At 38.5% G+C, this 21078-nt stretch overlaps 1 protein-coding gene across 1 annotated transcript; it reads right to left on the minus strand.

Annotated features, from left to right (window-relative positions):
- Positions 1 to 1841: 1841 nt before the first annotated feature.
- cabp7b (calcium binding protein 7b) lies at positions 1842 to 20645 on the minus strand. The gene is made up of 5 exons (XM_010898961.3): positions 19509 to 20645; positions 6339 to 6482; positions 6103 to 6215; positions 4088 to 4235; positions 1842 to 3964 (listed from the first exon to the last, which is right to left on the minus strand). The coding sequence occupies exons 1-5, from the start codon at positions 19621 to 19623 to the stop codon at positions 3837 to 3839; spliced, it is 648 nt and encodes a 215-aa protein (XP_010897263.1). The 5' UTR covers positions 19624 to 20645; the 3' UTR covers positions 1842 to 3836.
- Between the last annotated feature and the right edge of the window lie 433 nt (positions 20646 to 21078).

The following is a 21078-nucleotide window of genomic DNA, read 5'->3' on the forward strand; positions in this document are numbered from 1 at the left end:
AAGTGCCTTGGTAATAGATTCTTCTCGCTGGAAAGCTGCCTAACTGTATTCAAGATGATGGTACTTATTGCTCGATTTTGTGGTCCCCTGGAATATCATTATTCAGGCTCTTCTCTTTCTAGTATGTGTTACAGACTGCGCAGGGTGATGTGGAGGTAGGATACCTGCTATGCAATAGAAAAAGGTGGAAAAGGAATGAAGCCATTGTTGAATTTTAATGTGTCTCCATACCTGCACTGCTAAAATACACCCATTATAAACTGCATCATCTTTTAGACAATTTGCCAAAAAGTGTTTGTTTAAGCTATGATTTATCCATTTATAATCATTAAAATTCCCCTGATGTAAACAATGTCCTTATCCCAGACGACAAAGTATACAGTCGGCAATATGATCCAAAGTATGTCAAAAAAGTTGAAATGGTCTCACCTGCCACATTCATCCTCTTCTGTCTTGTCATCTTTGGTACACTCCCTCAGAGCCATTGGAGTCCTTTGGGAGGTCTTTGGCCAGCTAACACCGCCAACTAGTGTCTGCTTGTCTGCCATAATCCCCTGAGGGGAATGTTATAGACAGTCCGCCAGACGTGTGAAATGGAGGACCCTTTAGGGAGAAAGGGAGGGCTTTCCCTGGGTGTGTCATAAACATGTCGCTGTCAAAATGGTTAAGAGAAGACATGACTTGTTTGGAACTGAACTCAGAATTCAGTGACTGCATTCGTGTCAGAACTTCTCAGGTCATCAGCTTGTCAAGACAGGATATCATCAAGCAGTAGTCTGACATGTAAACAACTGGAGATATGGGAATCCCTTGGGCAGTAGCTGGTGAAATCACAATAAAAAAAAGTCACTATGTTTGAATTTGAATATGTTTAGCTTACTTACAAGGTTTCAAGGGAACTCCAGCTGTGTGATAAAATGACATTTAATGTTGCTGCTATCCCTTTATTGTGGTGATTTGCTTTATATCCATTAATCTATTCCTCAAATGTATTTTCATGCAACAACATTGCCATTCATTTTATTGCAGAGTTCTATTTCTGATAATGTGTAACTTTATCACTGTATGTAATTTCCTTCCTGTTATTTGAATTTCAGGTTTGCTGGCATGTCACCATATTAATAGTTTATGAACAATTATCTGGTCACTTAAAACACATCTATCAATTCACTCTCTTCTGGTAGGCTAATTGGAGGCTAATTACTTCATGGGATTATTCATGTAGGCAGAGGAGAACACAAAACAAGACATTTCTGATTCCTTATCCACCTCTGTTCTTTATCCACCTAGTCTGTTTCCTTTTCTGCCCTGTCTGGTTTACTAAGTGTGTAGGTGTCCTGTCGACTAATGGTAAGATTTTTCTCCAGGGATCCAGAGCTACTGATGTCTGGCTCATGACAGGGCCACAATATGGCCCGTTGGGATTCAACTTTATAGCCACATTACAGCCATGACACCAGTTGTCACAGGAAGCAGCCAGGAGAGTCATATTGAAAATTCATTGGAAAGCAGCTAACTAATTCATCACATCATTTCTGTCACTTTCTTGTACATCTAGTTGAAACTGGTTCTCATTCTCTATCGCTGTGTAGTCTGATGGATGGGTAAGCCAGTCTACATTCAATAATTTCCGAGGGTAGATTTTAAGGCTATCTTCATTGAATGAGCATATATAATGTCCTTGCTAGCAGAAAATACAGCAAATGTCAGGAGCTGGTGCTTGTACGTAATAACATTTAAAAGTATTGCACAATTTAAAAGTATGCTTGTTTCCTAAAAAGATACAGAAACTTTCCGTTAGGAATAGAAACAACCATTGACAATCATATTACATTTGTGTCTGTTTATTGGACAACATGCATCCAGACATCACTTTTCTAAATGGTTATTTGATGTGTTGATGGTTACATGTGCAGTTATAGTGCATAGGATGAGTTTACTGATATGCTGAAAGAATGCCATAGAAATCTCAACAAAAGGCAACAATAGACAGTGCAAGGACACCTGAAGGTTCACATAAGGGATACTTTCCACTTACCATCCATATATACAGTATTGCATTTATATTTGCAAGACATTTATTTCTGACAAGAAATACATTTGTTGCAAGTTATTTTTCCATAAAGAATGGTTGGTCCATAAAGCAGGTTATTCTGAAATTATTGATATGTGCATTTCCCCCTGCATTTGACACAAAGTATTAGAGCTGCATTATGGTTTCCATGACAATCACAGTCACATATAGAGAACAAAACTGCTACATATGACATACTGAGGGATATGAATAAACAACACTCTCAAACTGTACAGAAATGCAACGTAACATTGGTCATATACGTACAATATCATTGCTTTAATATTTTTGTTTGTAATGTCTATTACACTGGCTATTTCACATTTGCACAAATGCATAACATCATATAGTTTTAATTTTCATTATAAATATATGAACAGATAATCAAGCAACACTTTGTCAACAGCCAGGTAACTATTGCAGGCCCCATTCTTTTTCACTCTTGGATATACAGTATTATTCTCAGGTATGATATATTCTTGATACATTTTGTAATAAAAAAAAATAAACAAAATATAACACTTAAAATTGATAATTAACTTCATAACGATTGATAAAAAACTTGAACATAAATATATGAAAAAAACAGTATGGCCATGAACATTAAAATGTATATTGATGTTCCAGCTTCAGTAACCCTGAAAATCATACAGTAGAACCCTGATTTTAAAAAAATATCATATGTTTACATTCTTGATATCATCTTTGATGTCTCTTCTTTCATTAAGAAAATAGAACCATGTCAAAATTTAAACAATAGCTGAATGTTGTTTTGGTAGACAAAAGCCAAACAAAACAACATTGTCCTCCATGATATGTTTTAATGTCTTTCACAGCATACTGTAAAACTTGTAGAGCTTTTGAAATCTTCTCCACATTCACAGAATATACAGTACATATTATTTACAGTAAACTTTAACGTACAACGTACTTTTAATAACTCTAATTTGCATAATCATTTCAATAAATACATCTGACTTAGAAGTTAAACACCACAGAGGAATTACACAAAACCTATTACTTGGTATTATTTACATGTACACATGATGTGTGTTGAGATGGAGAACTGAGCTAAGTAAACTTGGAATTGGCAGATGCATCTTAGGTTTAAGGACTATAATTATTAATACTATACATGCTTAAGAAGTAAAACAGAAAAACATTATATAATCATGTAACATCTCAAATATCATTATCTTTAGCAAATGTCATTGGCTACCAGCTTTGTTGTAGGGGCAGGATCTAATACCATAAAATATGTACCAGTAATGTAAATCATGTTTCAAAAGAGTGCCAATACTAGGGCTTTACTCAGTTTTCTCTGGGAATACTTGAAAGGAGGCTAACAACATTTGCCATTTCTCTCCAATAACAAATGGTATACGCCAACAATACAGGGATGTTAATCTATAGATGCTAACACTGCTTTGTATGTTTTCAGTACTCTTTGTTACAAGCCATTTTTCTCATTTGGTGGTAGCAACCTTTAGGACATCTGAAACTAATGGTAAACCGTAAACAATGCATTTTGTGGCTTAGGTTCCTGGCCTGTGCCGATTTGTCCAGGTGACAGTTTTTGTAACCGAGTCTTTGCTCTTTACTCAGGACATAAGGGTCATTGAAAATATTGTCTCTGGAGAAAAAAATGAAGTGTAATTTTGGTTCCTTTTGTCTGCTAATTTTGTCTCTGCTTTGTCACTGTGTGGGTGAAAGGACGACGAAGAAAACAATTTTCCCCTCTGCTTGTGGTGGACAGGGCTTCCTACTTCATACCTCTACGGAGCATCTGGTTAGCTGCAATAAGCATTACACTGATGATGAATGCAAAGGCGAAGGCACAAATCAGGCTCTTCCGCACACATGTGTGCTTCACCTGTTGTGTTGGGCTCGCTGTGAAGACAGACACAGAGAACAACAGAGAATGTGACAAAGTGGAAAAGGGATAAAACATTTCCCAGTAAAACAATGAATTTGCTTATTGCTTAGAAGGATGTACTGTCTGAAAGCTCTTACTGTCAATGTCCACCTGGCACTCCTTACTGTCCAGGTGGCTCTCTTCAGTCATGATGATGTTCTCAATGTCTTTCATGGTGAGGTGGTCACAGAAGGTGTCATAAAGCAGCCTCTTCAGCTCATCCACAGTCAACTTGGACATGTCACACTGGGGGGAGTAGCACAAAATACAACTTCTGTCTGTTGGTGTATCAATGTTTCACACAGGTTAAACAGAGGAGCATGTCTATGGGAGACGAATGAAATGTGCAAGGAGTGCTGCAGCTCCTATATTGGTTTTAGATTTAACATATTTTATTCATAAAATATATGTATGTTTTATATGGTGAACCAAAAACTTAAATCCCTCCCTACAAGATTAAATGATTTTAAGGCTACAAACTATGTCAGAGCACTTAATGACCTTCAGAAACACAGCGAATTCCCCCCTTTCCAAAGACAAACAATGGAATTTTTTAAAGACGTGTTGAGAGTTTAAACGTTACCTATCTTGACTACTAATTGTATGTCCATGCAGAGTATAATGTACAATTACAGAAAGCAAATGTTTATTCATTATGTAATTTATACATTATCTGTTCATTATTAAACTTATTCTTAAGAGCCTTTTGTTATTAAAATATATAGAATGATAACTTTTGTATGATAACATTTTTACATTTGTTGAAATAAGAAGCATCATCAGAAGCAACATGTTTTTAAATTAATTCATGCCAAAGTACACAGGAACAGAAACAAAACATATTTATTTTTTTTGGTCTTTACTACACTCGACGTGTTTGGAGGAAGAAGAAGGATGAGTACAACCCCAAGAACACCATCCCAACTGTGAAGCATGGAGGTGGAAACATCATTCTTTGGGGATGCTTTTATGCAAAGGGGACAGGACGACTGCTCCGTATTGAGGTGAGGATGGATGGGGCCATGTATCACGAGATCTTGGCCAACAACCTCCTTCCCTCAGTAAGAGCATTGAAGATGGGTCGTGGCTGGGTCTTCCAGCATGACAACAACCCGAAACACACAGCCAGGGCAACTAAGGAGTGGCTCCGTAAGAAGCATCTCAAGGTCCTGGGGTGGCCTAGCCAGTCTCCAGACCTGAACCCAATAGAAAATCTTTGGAGGGAGCTGAAAGTCCATATTGCCCAGCGACAGCCCCGAAACCTGAAGGATCTGGAGAAGGTCTGTATGGAGGAGTGGGCCAAAATCCCTGCTACAGTGTGTGCAAACCTGGTCAAGAACTACAGGAAATTTATGAGCAAACAAAGGTTTCTGTACCAAATATAAAGTTCTGCTTTTCTGATGTATCAAATACTTATGTCATGCAATAAAATGCAAATTAATTACTTAAAAATCCTACATTGTCATTTTCTGGATTTTGGTTTTAGATTCCATCACTCACAGTGGAAGAGTACCTATGATAAAAATGACAGACTTCTACATGCTTTGTAAGTGGGAAAACCTGCAAAATCGGCAGTGTATCAAATACTTGTTCTCCCCACTGTATATGAATATCGACTATATATATTGGCAAATCATTTCCTTGCCTATGCATCCCTGTTTGTTATTATTTGTACTGCTATGAAGTTTAAACCATAAACATATTCATAACTATGATGACAGCCACTGGAATGATACAGTGTTCACAAAGTGATAAAGATTTTATAGTATTTACCTGCCAAATCATGATTTGTGTTAATTGTCTTACCATGAATTTGGAATAGACTCTGGTGAAGAAACTGAGCAGATATATGAATCTCTGGGGAATGCTTAAAACATAAATTCCAAATATAATACAATATGTCATACACAGTGGAATTGCCCTTTCTTTGATGACCATTTAGCTCATATCATGTTTTTTATGGTAATTTTAATTAGACTGTGGTTTATTATCACTAATGCTTAAAAAGCCCTCTGGAAAATAATCTCACTCCAACGAGGACTTATGAAAACATAATTAACTGTGATAAGGAATGAAGGAAACACGTTGGATGAGGGTTGCTGATATACTCTACCTTCCAAAATACAGAGTCAAAGTTTGCCCCATGAACCTTATCAGGCATCCCAGCAGCAATAAGCTTTGGTCCAAGCAGTGCAACAAATTCCTCAAAGTCAACCTGGCCATCGCCTGCAGGGACAGCAGTGTAAATATTTAGTCAATATTATGGTCAGCCAGGGACTTCTACACATGCACAGTATCTTAAGTGATCTCAGTGGACTGCATTTGAAATGGTGTATGTTTGTGACTCACCATCCATGTCCAGCCTTTGGATAATAATCTCAAGCTCCACCTCATTGGGCATGTATCCCAGCGACCGCATGGCCACCCCCAGCTCCTGCTTTGAGATGTACCCGTTTCCATCTCGGTCAAACACCTTGAAGGCCTCGCGTATCTCTGTTGGGAAATTGAGGGACACATTTCAGACAGGAGTATTGGAAGTATTATTATTTTTCCCAAATTTCTACACCACTTTAGCCCATTTCCCAGAAAGTCAAAGATCGGGATTTGCATTCTCCGAAACATGTCCCATCAAGGAAATCTGCTTCTTGTTACACTATTCACTCAGCCAGAAACAGACCGCTCCTCTGGTAAATGACAGATTGATTCATAACAGGCCTGACTTGCTACAAACAGTCATTGGCATGATGTGAAGGCAGCCTATAATAAACATACCTCCCCCTAACCCAGACAGAGATGAACGTTCAGCCACAAACATTTCTTGGCACTTTAAGACCTCGGCTCACATGACACAATCACGGAATGAACCCGCCCCATGACGATGCGCGTTGAGCCTAAGACCTTTGCGGCACTTGACACTGGTTTGATATTCTAATGTGCTAATAATAGACCTTTTCCATTTCCTCACTACACAAAAGACTTGTCCTGACCTTTAAAACCTCTTCGATAACTGGTAATATTGGTCAGAGAGCGTTTCACAGCTTTATGTTTAGTTACTTATCTTTATGTTTACTATCTTAATGCAGCTGATATATGTTCTCCTCAGCTAATTCAGTCAAATTTGCATCAAACAGCAGTGTGGTATCTTTGATGCCAACTGTACCCTTTTCACTTCAAACAGAATACATTAGCATAGGAGAGGCTAACACCCTAGCGGAAGTAGCTAGGGGTCGAATAGATTCCATACCAGATCTTGGAGGTTACAAGTAAACAAGATGCTCATCGGAATGCTAAGAGACTTTATTAGTTGGTAATAGGTTAACTGGTAGGAGCCTACCTGAATACCCAATCTCGTCTCCGTAGGATAAGCAGACTATTTTTCGTACATTTTAGCCAGGGGATTTCGTAAGATATATTACATTCAGTAAAATAACGTTAGAGTCGGAATGGAGAAGAAAAACAAACGGGCGACCTTCCGCATCCCAGTGAGGAACCTGTAACCAGTGAAGGCGAGTGGTAGTGTCACAACATTAATATGTTTGAAGTGATTTTCTTTGTAATCCTAAACCAAACCATAACCCTAATCTTAACCCCAGTGCTGTGATACATAACCTTAACCCAAACCCTAACCTGAACCCCATAGCTGTGAGACCTAATCAAACCTTAATCTAACCTTTTTTGTTTCCTAACCGTAGCCCAAACCTTAACCCTAAGATTAACCCCAGTGCTGTGATATCTAACCTTAACCCTAACCTTAACCCCAGTGCTGTGATGCCTAACGTTAACCTAACTTTAACGATAAAATTTTTTTATAACATATTCTAGCGACCTTGGTGTTGCTGTTACTCATCTTAAATCTGTGTATTCAGTGGGGTGCAGTGGGTAGGGTGGCTGCCCTCTCATCCAAATGTTGCTGGTTTGAAACACAGGTCAAACACTGTGTTAAAATGTCATCATTATTTATACATTTTCATAGCGTTCGTAAATATCATACATTTGTCTGGCGTTTGTATGTTTTTTTACGTTTTAATAGCGCTCGTAACATTTGATATGTTGTAAATAAGTTTCAATAATTTTGTTATGTATCAAATGTTTTGGTGGCGCATTGTAATGTAACCTAACGTAACGTCACATATCATATGAAATCAGGTGCCATGGATTTTAGTAAAATAGTCTACGTATTGTCCTGAGACCATGTTGCAACACCCGTAAGCACATCTTGCCTACAGACATTTTAAGATTTGTGCTCGCATTAAGTTATACTACTTTCCCTTTTTAAGCACAATTTAACTAAAAACACAATTTAACTAAAAACACAATCCATGCAAATATACACCTTCTGTTTTCGCATGACTGGTGCCACTTAAAATCTACATTTTGTTGTAAGTAGGCCTTCCAGTGCCGAAGAGGCTTTAAATATTGCAGTTAACAAATGTTAACAAGACTCAAGGGGTTTAATGACATACTATAAAGTGGAGCATGTGTTTCCAGGAACTGGTTCTTACACGCCCCTGCAGAATTCTGAATCCAAGGAGAATTAGTTATTGACGCAGTAACACAATTGAATGTATCCCCTAAATCAATGAACAACTGTGTGGCTATACAGTAGGCCATTACAGTGGGGTGAACAAGTATTTGATACAATGCCGATATTGCAGGTTTTCCCACTTACAAAGCATGTAGAAGTCTGTAATTTATATCATAGGTACTCTTCAACTGTGAGTGATGGAATCTACAACATTGTAGGGTTTTTAAGTAATTCATTTGCATTTTATTGCGTGACATAAGTAATTGATACATCAGAAAAGCAGAAATTAATATTTGGTACAGAAACCTTGGTTTGCAATTGCAGAGATCATACGTTTCCTGTAGTTCTTGACCAGGTTTGCACACACTGCAGCAGGGATTTTGGCCCAATCCTCCATACAGACCTCCAGATCCTTCAGGGTTCAGGGCTGTCGCTGGGCAATACAGACTTTCAGCTCCCTCCAAAGATTTTCTATTGGGTTCAGGTCTGGAGACTGGCTAGGCCACTCCAGGACCTTGAGATGCTTCTTACGGTGGGGTGTAAGATCTTGCGATACACGGCCCCATCCATCCTCCCATCAATACGGTACAGTCGTCCTGTCCCCTTGGCAGAAAAGCATCCCCAAAGAATGATGTTTCCACCTCCATGCTTCACGGTTGGGATGGTGTTCTTGAGGTTGTACTCATCCTTCTTCTTCCTCCAAACACAGTGTGTGGAGTTTAGACCAAAAAGCTCTGTTTTTGTCTCATCAGACCACCTGACCTTCTCCCATTCCTCCTCTGGATCATCCAGATGGTCATTGTCAAACTCCATACGGGCCTGGACATGTGCTGGCTTGAGCAGGGGACCTTGCGTGTGCTGCATGATTTTCATCCATGACGACATATTGTGTTACTAATGGTTTTCTTTGAGACTGTGGTCCCAGCTCTCTTCAGGTCATTGACCAGGTCCTGCCGTGTAGGTCTTGGCTGATCCCTCACCTTCCTCATGATCATGGATGGCCCATGAGGTGAGATCTTGCATGGAGCCCCAGACAGAAGGAGACTGACCGTCATCTTTAACTTCTTCCATTTTCTAATAATTGCGCCAACAGTTGTTGCCTTCTCACCAAGCTGCTTGCCTATTGTCCTGTAGCCCATCCCAGCCTTGTTCAGGTCTACAATTTTTTCCCTGATGTCCTTACACAGCTCTCTGGTCTTGGCCATTGTGGAGAGGTTGGAGTCTGTTTGATTGAGTGTGTGGACAGGTGTCTTTTATACAGGTAAAGATTTCAAACAGGTTCAGTTAATACAGGTAATGAGTGGAGAACAGGAGGGCTTCTTAAAGAAAAACTAACAGGTCTGTGAGAATTCTTACTGGTTGGTAGGTGATCAAATACTTATGCAATAAAATGCAAATTAATTATTTAAAAATCATACAATGTGATTTTCTGGATTTTTGTTTTAGATTCCGTCTCTCACAGTTGAAGTGATAAAAATGACAGACTTCTACATGCTTTGTAAGTAGGAAAACCTGCAAAATCGGCAGTGTATCAAATACTTGTTCTCCCCACTGTATATGAATATCGACTATATATATTGGCAAATCATTTCCTTGCCTATGCATCCCTGTTTGTTATTATTTGTACTGCTATGAAGTTTTAACCATACTTCTCCCCTATGGTTTGTAGGTTCTAGATTCACAGACCCTTACAAAATCCATAAAAAGTGATCGTATGAGGCTTTTATTAGTGTATGAATGGGGTCTGAATTTTGACGTAGTTTATTAATTAGAGGCAAACAATTCAGTGTCATTTTGACTGTGGTTTTGGAAAATGAAAAAAGCATGCAAACAAATGTATCGAGACTCCTATTACTTCAATTGATGTATAATTTGAGCAGTTCTAATGTGGTCAGATCATTAGTGAACACATTCCTCAAATTTCTGACAGTGAATGCGTTGTTTTAATTGTGTCTTCTCTCGTCAATATAAGAAGTCTGAAACCAATATCAGGGCCACAATGCAATAAAGCGCTGTTCATAATAATGTATGGTTCAGCACCTACAGTGATATACAGACTGTTAAAACAACATTATGTGTGTGGATCTATAGCTTCAGCTGTGTTGACAGTCATTTGCCACTAGAATCATTGCTGAGTGTGTTATCTGGGATGCAGACTGCATGGTTGATGTTTGTATATTCTTCATCTCCCTTAAGCATGGCTGTGTTTGTAAACAGTGTTTGATCTGCTGTCAGGTTATCACCTGTGTATTTCATTCATCATCTCAGTGAATGAGACTCTCCTGCTATCTCCTGTAGCCACTCAAGACTCACATAACCCATTTTTGATTGCAGGCAGATCGTTGCATGACTTCGACTTCCACCCGGTCAGCACTGACAGAGTGATGGGGTCACATTGACCTGGCCATCAGATATCGTTCAGTCCTGCTCAATCCTGCCTCACAATAAGTAGAAAATAATGTTTCACTTCCAACTAACCTGTAGGCGGACTCAAAAATATTCTCAATGCTCATAATGAGGGATTTCCTTCTGCACATAAACTGTTAGGGGAACCCGCCACAAAAAACAACTACAAAAAACAATTACTATACTCCAGCCTCAATTTCCAAAAGGCTTTGTGCTTAAAATTATTTTCATTATGTAAGTCAAAAAGCCTTGTCATCCTAGCTAATCCAGCCAGCTTCCAATATTGTAGTAATGAAGTCCAAATACTAACTAGACACATTAGGCAGGTGAAGGCCTCCCCTTGATCTTGTTACTCATTATTAAATATCATGTTAGCATTGCATGTACTTGAAAACTATACATTTTTCTCCACACAGTGGTACAATGTGTGTACTTTAAGGATGTTTTGTCAAAATGTGAAAATAAATCCCTTTACCTGAAATGTGCACCTTTTTCTTGTTAAATGCACCACCTAATGCATTTAACAAACTACCAGGAAATTAGCTTTGTAAGTCACCTTTTCATCTTCCCATCAAGAGGTTGGCTACTAAAGCTGTGAAGTAGTACGCACCCCCAATCAAATCTTTCCTAGGATCTCCAAAATGCCAGAGCCTGCCCTGAATCATAAAGTTAAAACTCCTGGTTTTTACTGTTTATGTACATATAAAAGCAAATGCTGACTAAAGCTAGATCCTCAAATAATGTCTTGACTGTGGAGGCAGTCATTGGTTAGGGCCCTTTGTTTGGGCAGCAATACATCACATACTTGCCTAGAGTATTTGCTTTCTATTTCAGTATAGCCAAGTGGATTTAGATCTCAATATGTTCATTGACAAATACTGAATATTACAGCATGGATTTGTTAGCAACTGACCTTGGCTGTCAGCTATGAGTGTAAATGAGTTATTTTGGAGGAAGAAAGGTTGAGGGTAATAGATTCTTGAGTAGGATGACCTTCTTGGTAATTGAGATTTATTTTACTCCTTGATTTAATGTGTAAGGTAGGCCACCACATTTGTCCTCTTCCAAGAAGAGTTATGCTTTAACAATTTAAATACCTTTTACAGTAAGTTAAGAATTTTACACCTGGATATATATTATCTATAAAGTTATAATCAGTTTACTTTGAGAATTGAAAACTACAATGACTAACAGTCAATTTATTTCAAAGCAATTGCATAACTGCAGATCATTGACTGCAGTGGATATCTCACATCGACTCTCATTATAAATCACACAATACATGTCTGATTTATAGAATTGCTGAAATTCCTCAGAGGCAACAGCCATACTGAAAGAATCTACACCAAATCAAATTCCATTAGTGTAGAATTAATTTTCAGTCATGAATCTATCTCTGATATAGTAAGCCTGGCTGCGAAACGGGAATCTCAACAGGGGTATTTCTGCACCCTTCCCCCCAAAAAAAGATCACATCCGACCCGGAGCCTTGTTCCTCCCCAATCCCTAAGGACCATTGATTTCATCCCTGAAGAATACTTTTCTGCTTCAGTGTCTTACTGGACAAGTAGGTCTTGTTTGTTCAGTATAGCTTTGTGCTGCTATGTTCTGAAAGCTTTCTTCACCAAAGACTAACAACAATCAAGCCAAAAAAAAGGGCAAGGAGGGTTGGTTGCCAGAGGTGTTGTCACACAGCGCTTACTTAAAACCTGGGGGAAATCATTTGAAGTTAAAATGTGTGACCTCAGTATGATAAGGTCATCCATGTTGTCAATTCGGGTAAGGATGACAAAACATCAAGATACAAGGACTAAATGTTCAATCAATCAATATTTGTATGATCATTCTATTTATAAATAATTACTTATTCCGAAAAGAGAAAAGGGTGAGATTTTCTGCAAGATGTGTGTTGCTAGCATAAGCCCATGGGAAACCATCATCTTAAATAGCAAGCAGTGTTGGTTTGGGGAAGTTGAGGTTGTTTCACACAATATTAGTATCACCCTAAATGTAGAAATGTAATGGGACATGACAGATATTCCTGCCATTATGTTCATGATGGTGTATCCTGCATGAACAGGGTACACATAATGTTACTAGAAGTGGCATTGCAGGACCAGTCAGCTTAGACCGTGAGATGGATTTTCAGTGCTCTAGGGGCTGTGAAGAAGACGTTGCCCTGTGTAGGGTGCTGTCTCTCAGATGGGACATCAATTGGAATGATGACTCTCCATGGTCATTAAAATCCATAGAGAGTAGGGGTGTTAACCGCTACATAAAAGTAGGGGTGTTAACCTCTGCATCCTGGCTAGGTTCCCAACCCAGCCCTATTCCCATAGCAGCCACCTAATCATCCCCCTCCTTCCATGGCTTGCATCACTTTAATTACACAGTTTATATAGATGTTTGATGAGCGTTCTGGCACAAGCTGGCTGCCGTGCATCACCCAGGTGGAGTTACACATCGGTGGTGGATGACCAGGGTTTCCCCCTATGTAAAATGCTTTGAGTACCTCAATAGGTAAAAACCCCTATGTTAATATGAATTGTCTTCATTTTTTATTCTGATTATACCCGGTAGGTGAGCTAAGAGCCCATTCATATTTAGAGCAAAGAGCTGGGAGCCATTAAGATGAACTGTCTTGCCCAGGGACAGAGCAACAGGGTTCCCCCCTAACCCTCGCCATGTCAGGTTGGTGACAAGCATCGGTGACCTTTCATTTACCAGCCCAACTCTGTTGCCCATGAGACATATCCAGGTGACATCCCTAACCAGGAAGGAGACAGAAAAAACTGGGTCTGCCACCGAATATCGAGGACATCTGGTTACCATTGTGTAGCAGAGGCCTTGCCGAAGTGGCTGCGATACATTAGTTTTAGAGGTGAATGAAGTCCAGTCTACAAAGAGGCTGGGCTAAGGACCAGGATCAGCAAGCCAACTCCATCACCATCACTTGTCATCATGTTACTAAGGCTAGGAATAACATCAGAGCTGGCATAATCAATTGATCAACCACTATTTCATTCAATTTAGGAGCTTGAGATTGTTAATCTATTGAGGGAGTCCTGGCTTGGACTATGACAGAATTAAAAATTTTTTGCCAACTATTTCCATGTTTGTAAACGTTTTTATAACCAGGACCGCAATGTAACTAAACAGAAGAAAAACAAATCTTATGCACTGATCCATTTTTAAAACAGCCTTAACAATTCTACCTTGGCTATTTCCCATGGTTTCCAATCATATCTTTGTCAATCACGCTACACCGACTGAAAAAATATGAAAACCATCCACTATCTCCCCAGAATAAAAAAGGACTTTATATTGTCGTCAAAAATCGAGGCAAAACCTCTTTTTTTTTTAAGAGCGTTCATGTGATTTCTCCACCATTCAAAACACTTTTATGATAACGCATGTGAACTTGCACCGTGACATTTGTTCAGCATTTAGTGAGACTGCAGCTAATAGAGAAAGAGAGGATGAGAAGTGCTCTCCTCTTCTAATAGCATTCTGTGAGTCATGACTTGGCCTTTTTTATGACATTAGCATTAATTCGTCCACTTGAGCACATAACTAGCCCAGATGACCTACATGAATTTATAGATGCTAAAAGAAACCCTGCATCTTCTGATACAGCGTGGGATTTGCAGTATAATCTGTCCGCTGATATACAGTGTTGGTGGGCTCTATGCCGCGGTGGTGAGGCGAAACCAGGAAACCCCTTCATGGTTCACAGTATTCTGAGATTCTGCAGATGTGACTATTAATCACTGAAGGAAAAGCCTCCCTGTGCTAATTTAAACTGCAGGTGGAGTTCAATGGGACACCACTGCCTTCCATATGTCGGATTAAATCCTGGGAATGTACCAGTCTTATTAATCCTGTCACCTGTCAAAGTAACAACATGGATTAGAACAGTACTCTATACAACTGTCTTTATCTGCTTACAACAATGCTATGGCACTTTGTTTGAGAGCATTTAGAAATTCCTGCAAATATTGCTCAACTAAATATAACACTGATGATTATTTCTGTTATCTACCGTGTCTGTAATATCACAACGCTGCCCCATCGTGTTCGCCTGTGTCTATGGCATTATTTGTAAAATCCTCTAATGCCAAAGCATTGTTAGCATAAAGAGGGCTATGACCGGGTCTCTGCCATTGTTGGCAATGCAACAAATTTCATTCATAATGATCTGCAGATGTGCCACTAGTAGTCTGAGGCCTCCATGCCCTTTATGTGAGGTGCTTACAGCAACATCTTCACATTAATAACCAATTGTAACCAATAGCCATTAATGGGGAATGCTTTGCATACTAAATGAAAGAGATCCGAGCCATCTACAATGCCTAGTGTTTGGGGGATTTTCCTACAGGCTGTGATCATGCCCGTTTTGTCAGTGGAACTTGAAGAAAAAGGGGGTGGAAACTGAGACCTGGGGAGTGACTCTACACAAGTCAACGCATTGTGGTGAAACCACCAGTCTTATCTAAGGCAACAGACTGTCACATGTTCAACAGTGAACATAACTGGCAGTAAAATGACTTTGCTGACGGTGCAATAACTGACAAAGTACTCTTGAATTAACAGTTGCAGCCTGATTATTTTGAATGTATCAAGAACATTCTATATTAACATTTGTTTTACATACATTCTGCCTGCCGTGAAGCGGCCCCGACAGCCAAGCCCGCCCCATCTCTGCCCTACTATCCCAAAAAAGGAAAATAAAACGAGGAACCCAAAATACAAACATCCCCGCCCAACCCAACAACAAACATCATCCTATCTCCTCTCCTCTGCTCCTCCTCCACACAAAGAAAAAAACAACATAAGAAAACAATTGTAAACAAAAAAACAGATTGAAATGGGAAGCCCAGCTGTGTGTATATGTATGTTTTGTGGTGGGATCCAGGTCTATGTTTACATTTAGGGACCCCGCGAAGATAGTAAAACCTGAACAATCAGTACCCCATGGGCGTGTGTGTTAGTGTGTTTGTGTTTGATGTATCAGCCTCAGGCAATAGGCATCCATTTAACCATCTCCTTTCAGGAACTCTTATATATTTTGGTAATTATTGACATATTTGTTGCATGTTTGTTTATTTTTACAGTCTTGTTTCCCTTCGTGCAGCAACTTCACTGTAAATCTTCTTCCCAAAATGGACTTCTTGCACACTTCAGCCCAACCCACTTATTATTGATTGGCATCCTCTTTTAAACATATATATTTTACCGCCCTCTCTTCTGGACGAAATAAAATTGTGAATTGAAGCTAAATACTTTTGCTAGTAGTTAAAATAAAAGGTGTTACGATTGTACATCTTTGCAGCGAAGTCTGCAGAGCTGAGATTGTTGTTTGACCCATGTTTTTAAGATTTGGTTAGTGGAGAGTTTTATACCATTGTTTTAGTTGAAAATAAATTTTGAAATAATCGACATTTATTATAATCGACACATTCATCTTATACCATGGACTTTCTACAGTAAGTCTAAAATATATTCCTGGTTGCGTTGAAGCCTGTATGACATAGCTGCTCACATATTAGTCCTCAAATAAAAATTATATATGTACTGTACATGTCCTCCCTCATATAATAGTAATAATAATAATGATATAGAGCCATTCTCTGGGATCTCAATATCTTAATATTTTCAGAGATAATGAACTTTCACTTCCACGTTATATATTTTAATACATATTTTAATGTATTTTTTCAGATAGTAAATGTTTTTTAAAGTAAATAATAACAATTTTACTCTATTTTCACCCCTTGGTTCTCATAAAAAAATGGTCATATCAAATTATCTGTACACTATTTGAGGTGTCAAAGGGCAACACCAATGTCTCAGTGAGGCCAGGAAATGCCTAGTGACAATGCCTCCCCAATCTCTACCACCACCCACCCCAGGCAATACTGGCATATTTGAGTAGCCCATGGGGGCTTGAACCTTGGCTGTGGTGGTCAGCTTGGTGCCACCTGGAATTCCTTTATATGTTTTTTCAACATATAAATGAACGATATATGTATACCTATTGATCCATGACGAATATATTATGTATACCTATTGATTGTTTAAACTTTGTACCCTATCAGATCTCAAAATATCCGCTTGTTAAATTCCAATGTTTTCAGACAATGTGAATTATTACAGTCAAGAACAACCAAGGATTGTAGTATACAAATGTGGAGACTCTTGTAATACAGTGTAATCAGTCACACCTGCCAATATCCCAGCGAAAGAAAAAAGAAAATTACATTAAATGGCAGAGAAAAGACAATTGGCATCTGTCCAAATTTTATTAAGCATGTCGCTGTTTTACTATCTGTCTATTTCCACCTGTCCTGTTTCCAACCCATGTCTGAATTTGGACAGCTTAGTGTGCCTATTACATTGGATGAGTAAACAGCAGTCAACAAGCTTCCCGTACCAGTTCTTTGTTTGCTACAGAGCTCTGTCTGCTGCAACGTCACTGGCCTGGCCTTTTCCACTTGCAGCACTTTGGCATCTTGTCCTTGTAGTTCCGATTAAATGTTTATCAGTTGGGTTAAATCATGGTTTTCTTCTGAATAGAGTCTTGAAAATTTAAGGAACTAAAAAAAATTTAAGGAACAACCTTGAGAATACATTTTCCTGTTCCAAAAACACTAGCAGTTTAAGCAGTTGTTAAGATTTTGACTAACGAACAGTATGTTACAAGAAAATCTCTATTCAGGCTTCCAAGAAAGTTATGAAAACACATTTTTTCAAATGTATGTGTTTCTGGCCATTGTAGAAACCACAAAGTTGCCCTTTCAGACAGGAGGAATGGTATAACATTCTGGCAGGAGTTTTGTTGTTTATCCAATGTGCAGCAGATGATCTCTGTATTGATAAGATGTAGCTTTACATCAAAATCCAAGGAGATTGTAACTAATAACCTGGCTTTTTAAAACAAAAACATCTTGTTCTAGAGGCTGTCTGCCCTGAGGGCAGATATAATTTGATTGGTTGCCTCAATGGTGAGGACGGACCATTTTATATATATATATATATATATGTATTTGGCTCAAATTCTATATCTCCAAGTAGTATTAATTTCTGCCTGCTCCATGTCTTTGTTCCCTGTCAATCATCTATGACCTTCATAAAAACAATGTCATGAATATATTCACTTTTAATTGGCTGCTCTGAGTCATACTCATCATCAGCAGTCATCACGTATTGTCAGCTTCAATGTCATACCATGTACACAGTGCCCAGTAATGGACCAACATGCACAATGTACAGAAGTTCAGGGTTAGAGAGGACCTTTTTTTACATCAGGTTGGACATGCACTGTATTCTAACTCCTCAAATTTGTTTTTCAAAGTACATTTGTTCTCAGTGATTTTAAGTTGGAAAAGACAGATCAACACGTAATGTTCTATCCTAAGCACGTCTGTTGTTTTTTTGCTACCTTACATTATCTCCGGAAAATATGGAAATTGCATTTCCTAAGAAATGCAGGTGTTTTTTTTGTTTTGTTTTGTTCTCTCATGCTACAGACGTCCTCTTGGTGATTTCCATTCCTTCTGTTTTTACTCTATAGTTTGTATCTTCCCTGCAGCACCAACACATTAATGGTAAATCACATAACTTTTGTTGAAATACCTCAGAATATGTTTAAGAGTAAGACTGACAGATAGATCATTTTGGTGTTTGCTGGGTGGCCAGTATAGTAAAAAGCTTGTAGCAAGCAATTTCTAGGCTATACATTTAATAAATATACTTCTGAGTGTAAATTATCTGTATCATACAAATGTTTTGCCGGATATATTGATAAAGAATGAATATTGCGAGTAAGAGAGAGCTATACCATTTATTGCTTGATATAACTCACATTTTGGAGGTAGGTATACTTTTGTGAAACAGTATTGATAAAATCCAAATGTCATTACATACTACAATAGGGTATTAGATAACTAACAAATCTGTATGTAAAAAAGCAAGTAAAACGACCTGGATATTGTCAAGCAACATTCAAACACCCATTGTCTAGCAATAGTAAATGATTACGTTGTCCAGTCTTTAGCATAATGGCAAACACTTCCAAACTTAGCACACATTCCGATTGGCATGAATATTAGCACCCATGTTCTACATTCTGCAGGCTGAAGGATTCCCATTATTTTCCAATTAATTTGCAAACATTGAAATTACCATCAAAACGGGATCATTATTAAATTGCAAAACTTTAGTGATAACAGATTTCTCTTTACTCAACGAGGTTAACAGCACGTTGGACGTTCAGTTTTAATGTAGGTATTTCAATTATAATTTAGGTAGACATTTAGGTTGTCTTAACAAGTGAATGGGGGGACAATGGTGATAGAACATGCTTGGACATAAAACGTTTGTTAATTTGGGTTGGAAACTTGGTTGCTTGTGTGAGAGAAGTGTAAACGTTTAGCCGTGTGTCGCTCTCCGAGGTGCTGAACCACTGGGACGGAGTGACATAGTTCATTGGCAAGGCGAGGCCCATTTTACTTCTCCTGGCTACATCATACCGCCACGTACATGACATGCCAAGACATTATTAAACAAATATACAAATTATAACTCACCTTCCACCTCATCCTCGGGCAGATTAATGGGGGTCCGGTATGATAATATATCTGGAATAGTGCAATTTCCCCTGTACATGAACCTGGTGGCTCGAACTGGCATTCGCACTGGCATTTCTGCGAGGGAAAATCTGTGTCTCGATCTTCATATAGCTCACTGTAGTTTGCTGACCGAAACTTTGCTATAGTCCACTTTGAAGAATAGAAGTTTGAAGGAAGAAGAAAAAATATCTCTGTTCGGGATATGTCATTTGACCGTTTCTGCTTTTTGTTGCAGCATGTTGAGATATCAGTGAAGATTCCGAAATCCCGGACGAAGTGGCAAGTGTTTCTGCCTTTGTTTTCAGTGCATGTAATGGCTATACACCAAGCTTATGTAGCCTATCGCCAAGTTTGCTTTGCAATTACAGAAAGATATCAAGACTGTTGCGGCAAATATTATTGTGCGTAATTCTCTTTCATGTCTCATAAAACGAACATTACAAAAAAATATTTTTTGCATCAAATGTTGTCCGGGAATGAATGGAAAATTAATCAAATACATAAAATAGATCAAAATACAACTAGACCAAAATCCTTGTCTAAAGCATATAAACTGTGCGCATGGGATTCGAATACATGCGATTCCACCTTTGTGTATACCTCTACTGAGCGTTTGATAGGATTAACATGCAAAGATTTTTTTAAAGTCCTACAGGTTGTGGTTATATATCATAGATCAACAAATTGCCTCCATTCTCCTTACACTTTCTTTCCCGTTTCCTTTGTCTTCACTCGAGACCAGTCAAAACTGAATGTAGCCAATAGCCCAGAACAGCTGCAACAGACCCGTTATGTTATAGAACATATTTCCGTCCTTAACGTTATCAATGAAAATACCAATAGCGTTTTTTTTTGGCGGCAGAAATAAAAAAAGGTATTGTCTAACAACTTAATGAAAACAAAACTGAATACCATCAGTCTCTATATATTTAATATTCATGGGATTTCCTGGACGACCCATGTCTCTTCAAATGGGGAAACACTCCGTTTATAGATTAATCCTTGAGCCGACTGCTATGTACTGTTGTCTCATTTTGGTTGCCTCGATCAGTCCAAGCTCCCTAAGCTTTCCACTCCCCTTAAGTGATGACAGCCCCTCCACTTCCTCCTCTGTAGACATAATTTCATTCAACACAAACAGTGTCTCTCAAGGTTGATGAGTCACTTGTTTAGATCTGTAGTAATACCTGAACACGCTGGTCATTGCATCTTGTGATTAGGCACGCAATGCCAAATTAATAGATGGAGATTGCCCTACCCATAAAGATCGCAGTAACAGTTGTATATTCATTTTAAGAATATTGTTGCCAATTGTCTTTACCATTTTTCTTTTTCAATGTGGTTTCAGTGAAGCACCACTCAAGTCTGTGGTTGAGACCAACTAGACATATGCAATATTTGTGAATTATTATGCAACATTTGTGAGAACAACACTAATGTTGTTTTAAGGCCAGGTGTTTTTGTCAAAGCACTTTGTGACAACTGCTGTTGTAAAAAGGGCTTAATAAATACATTTGATTGATTGAAA

This window comes from Esox lucius, chromosome 14, assembly GCF_011004845.1.
Source record: "Esox lucius isolate fEsoLuc1 chromosome 14, fEsoLuc1.pri, whole genome shotgun sequence".
In the NCBI taxonomy this organism is placed as follows: domain Eukaryota; kingdom Metazoa; phylum Chordata; class Actinopteri; order Esociformes; family Esocidae; genus Esox; species Esox lucius.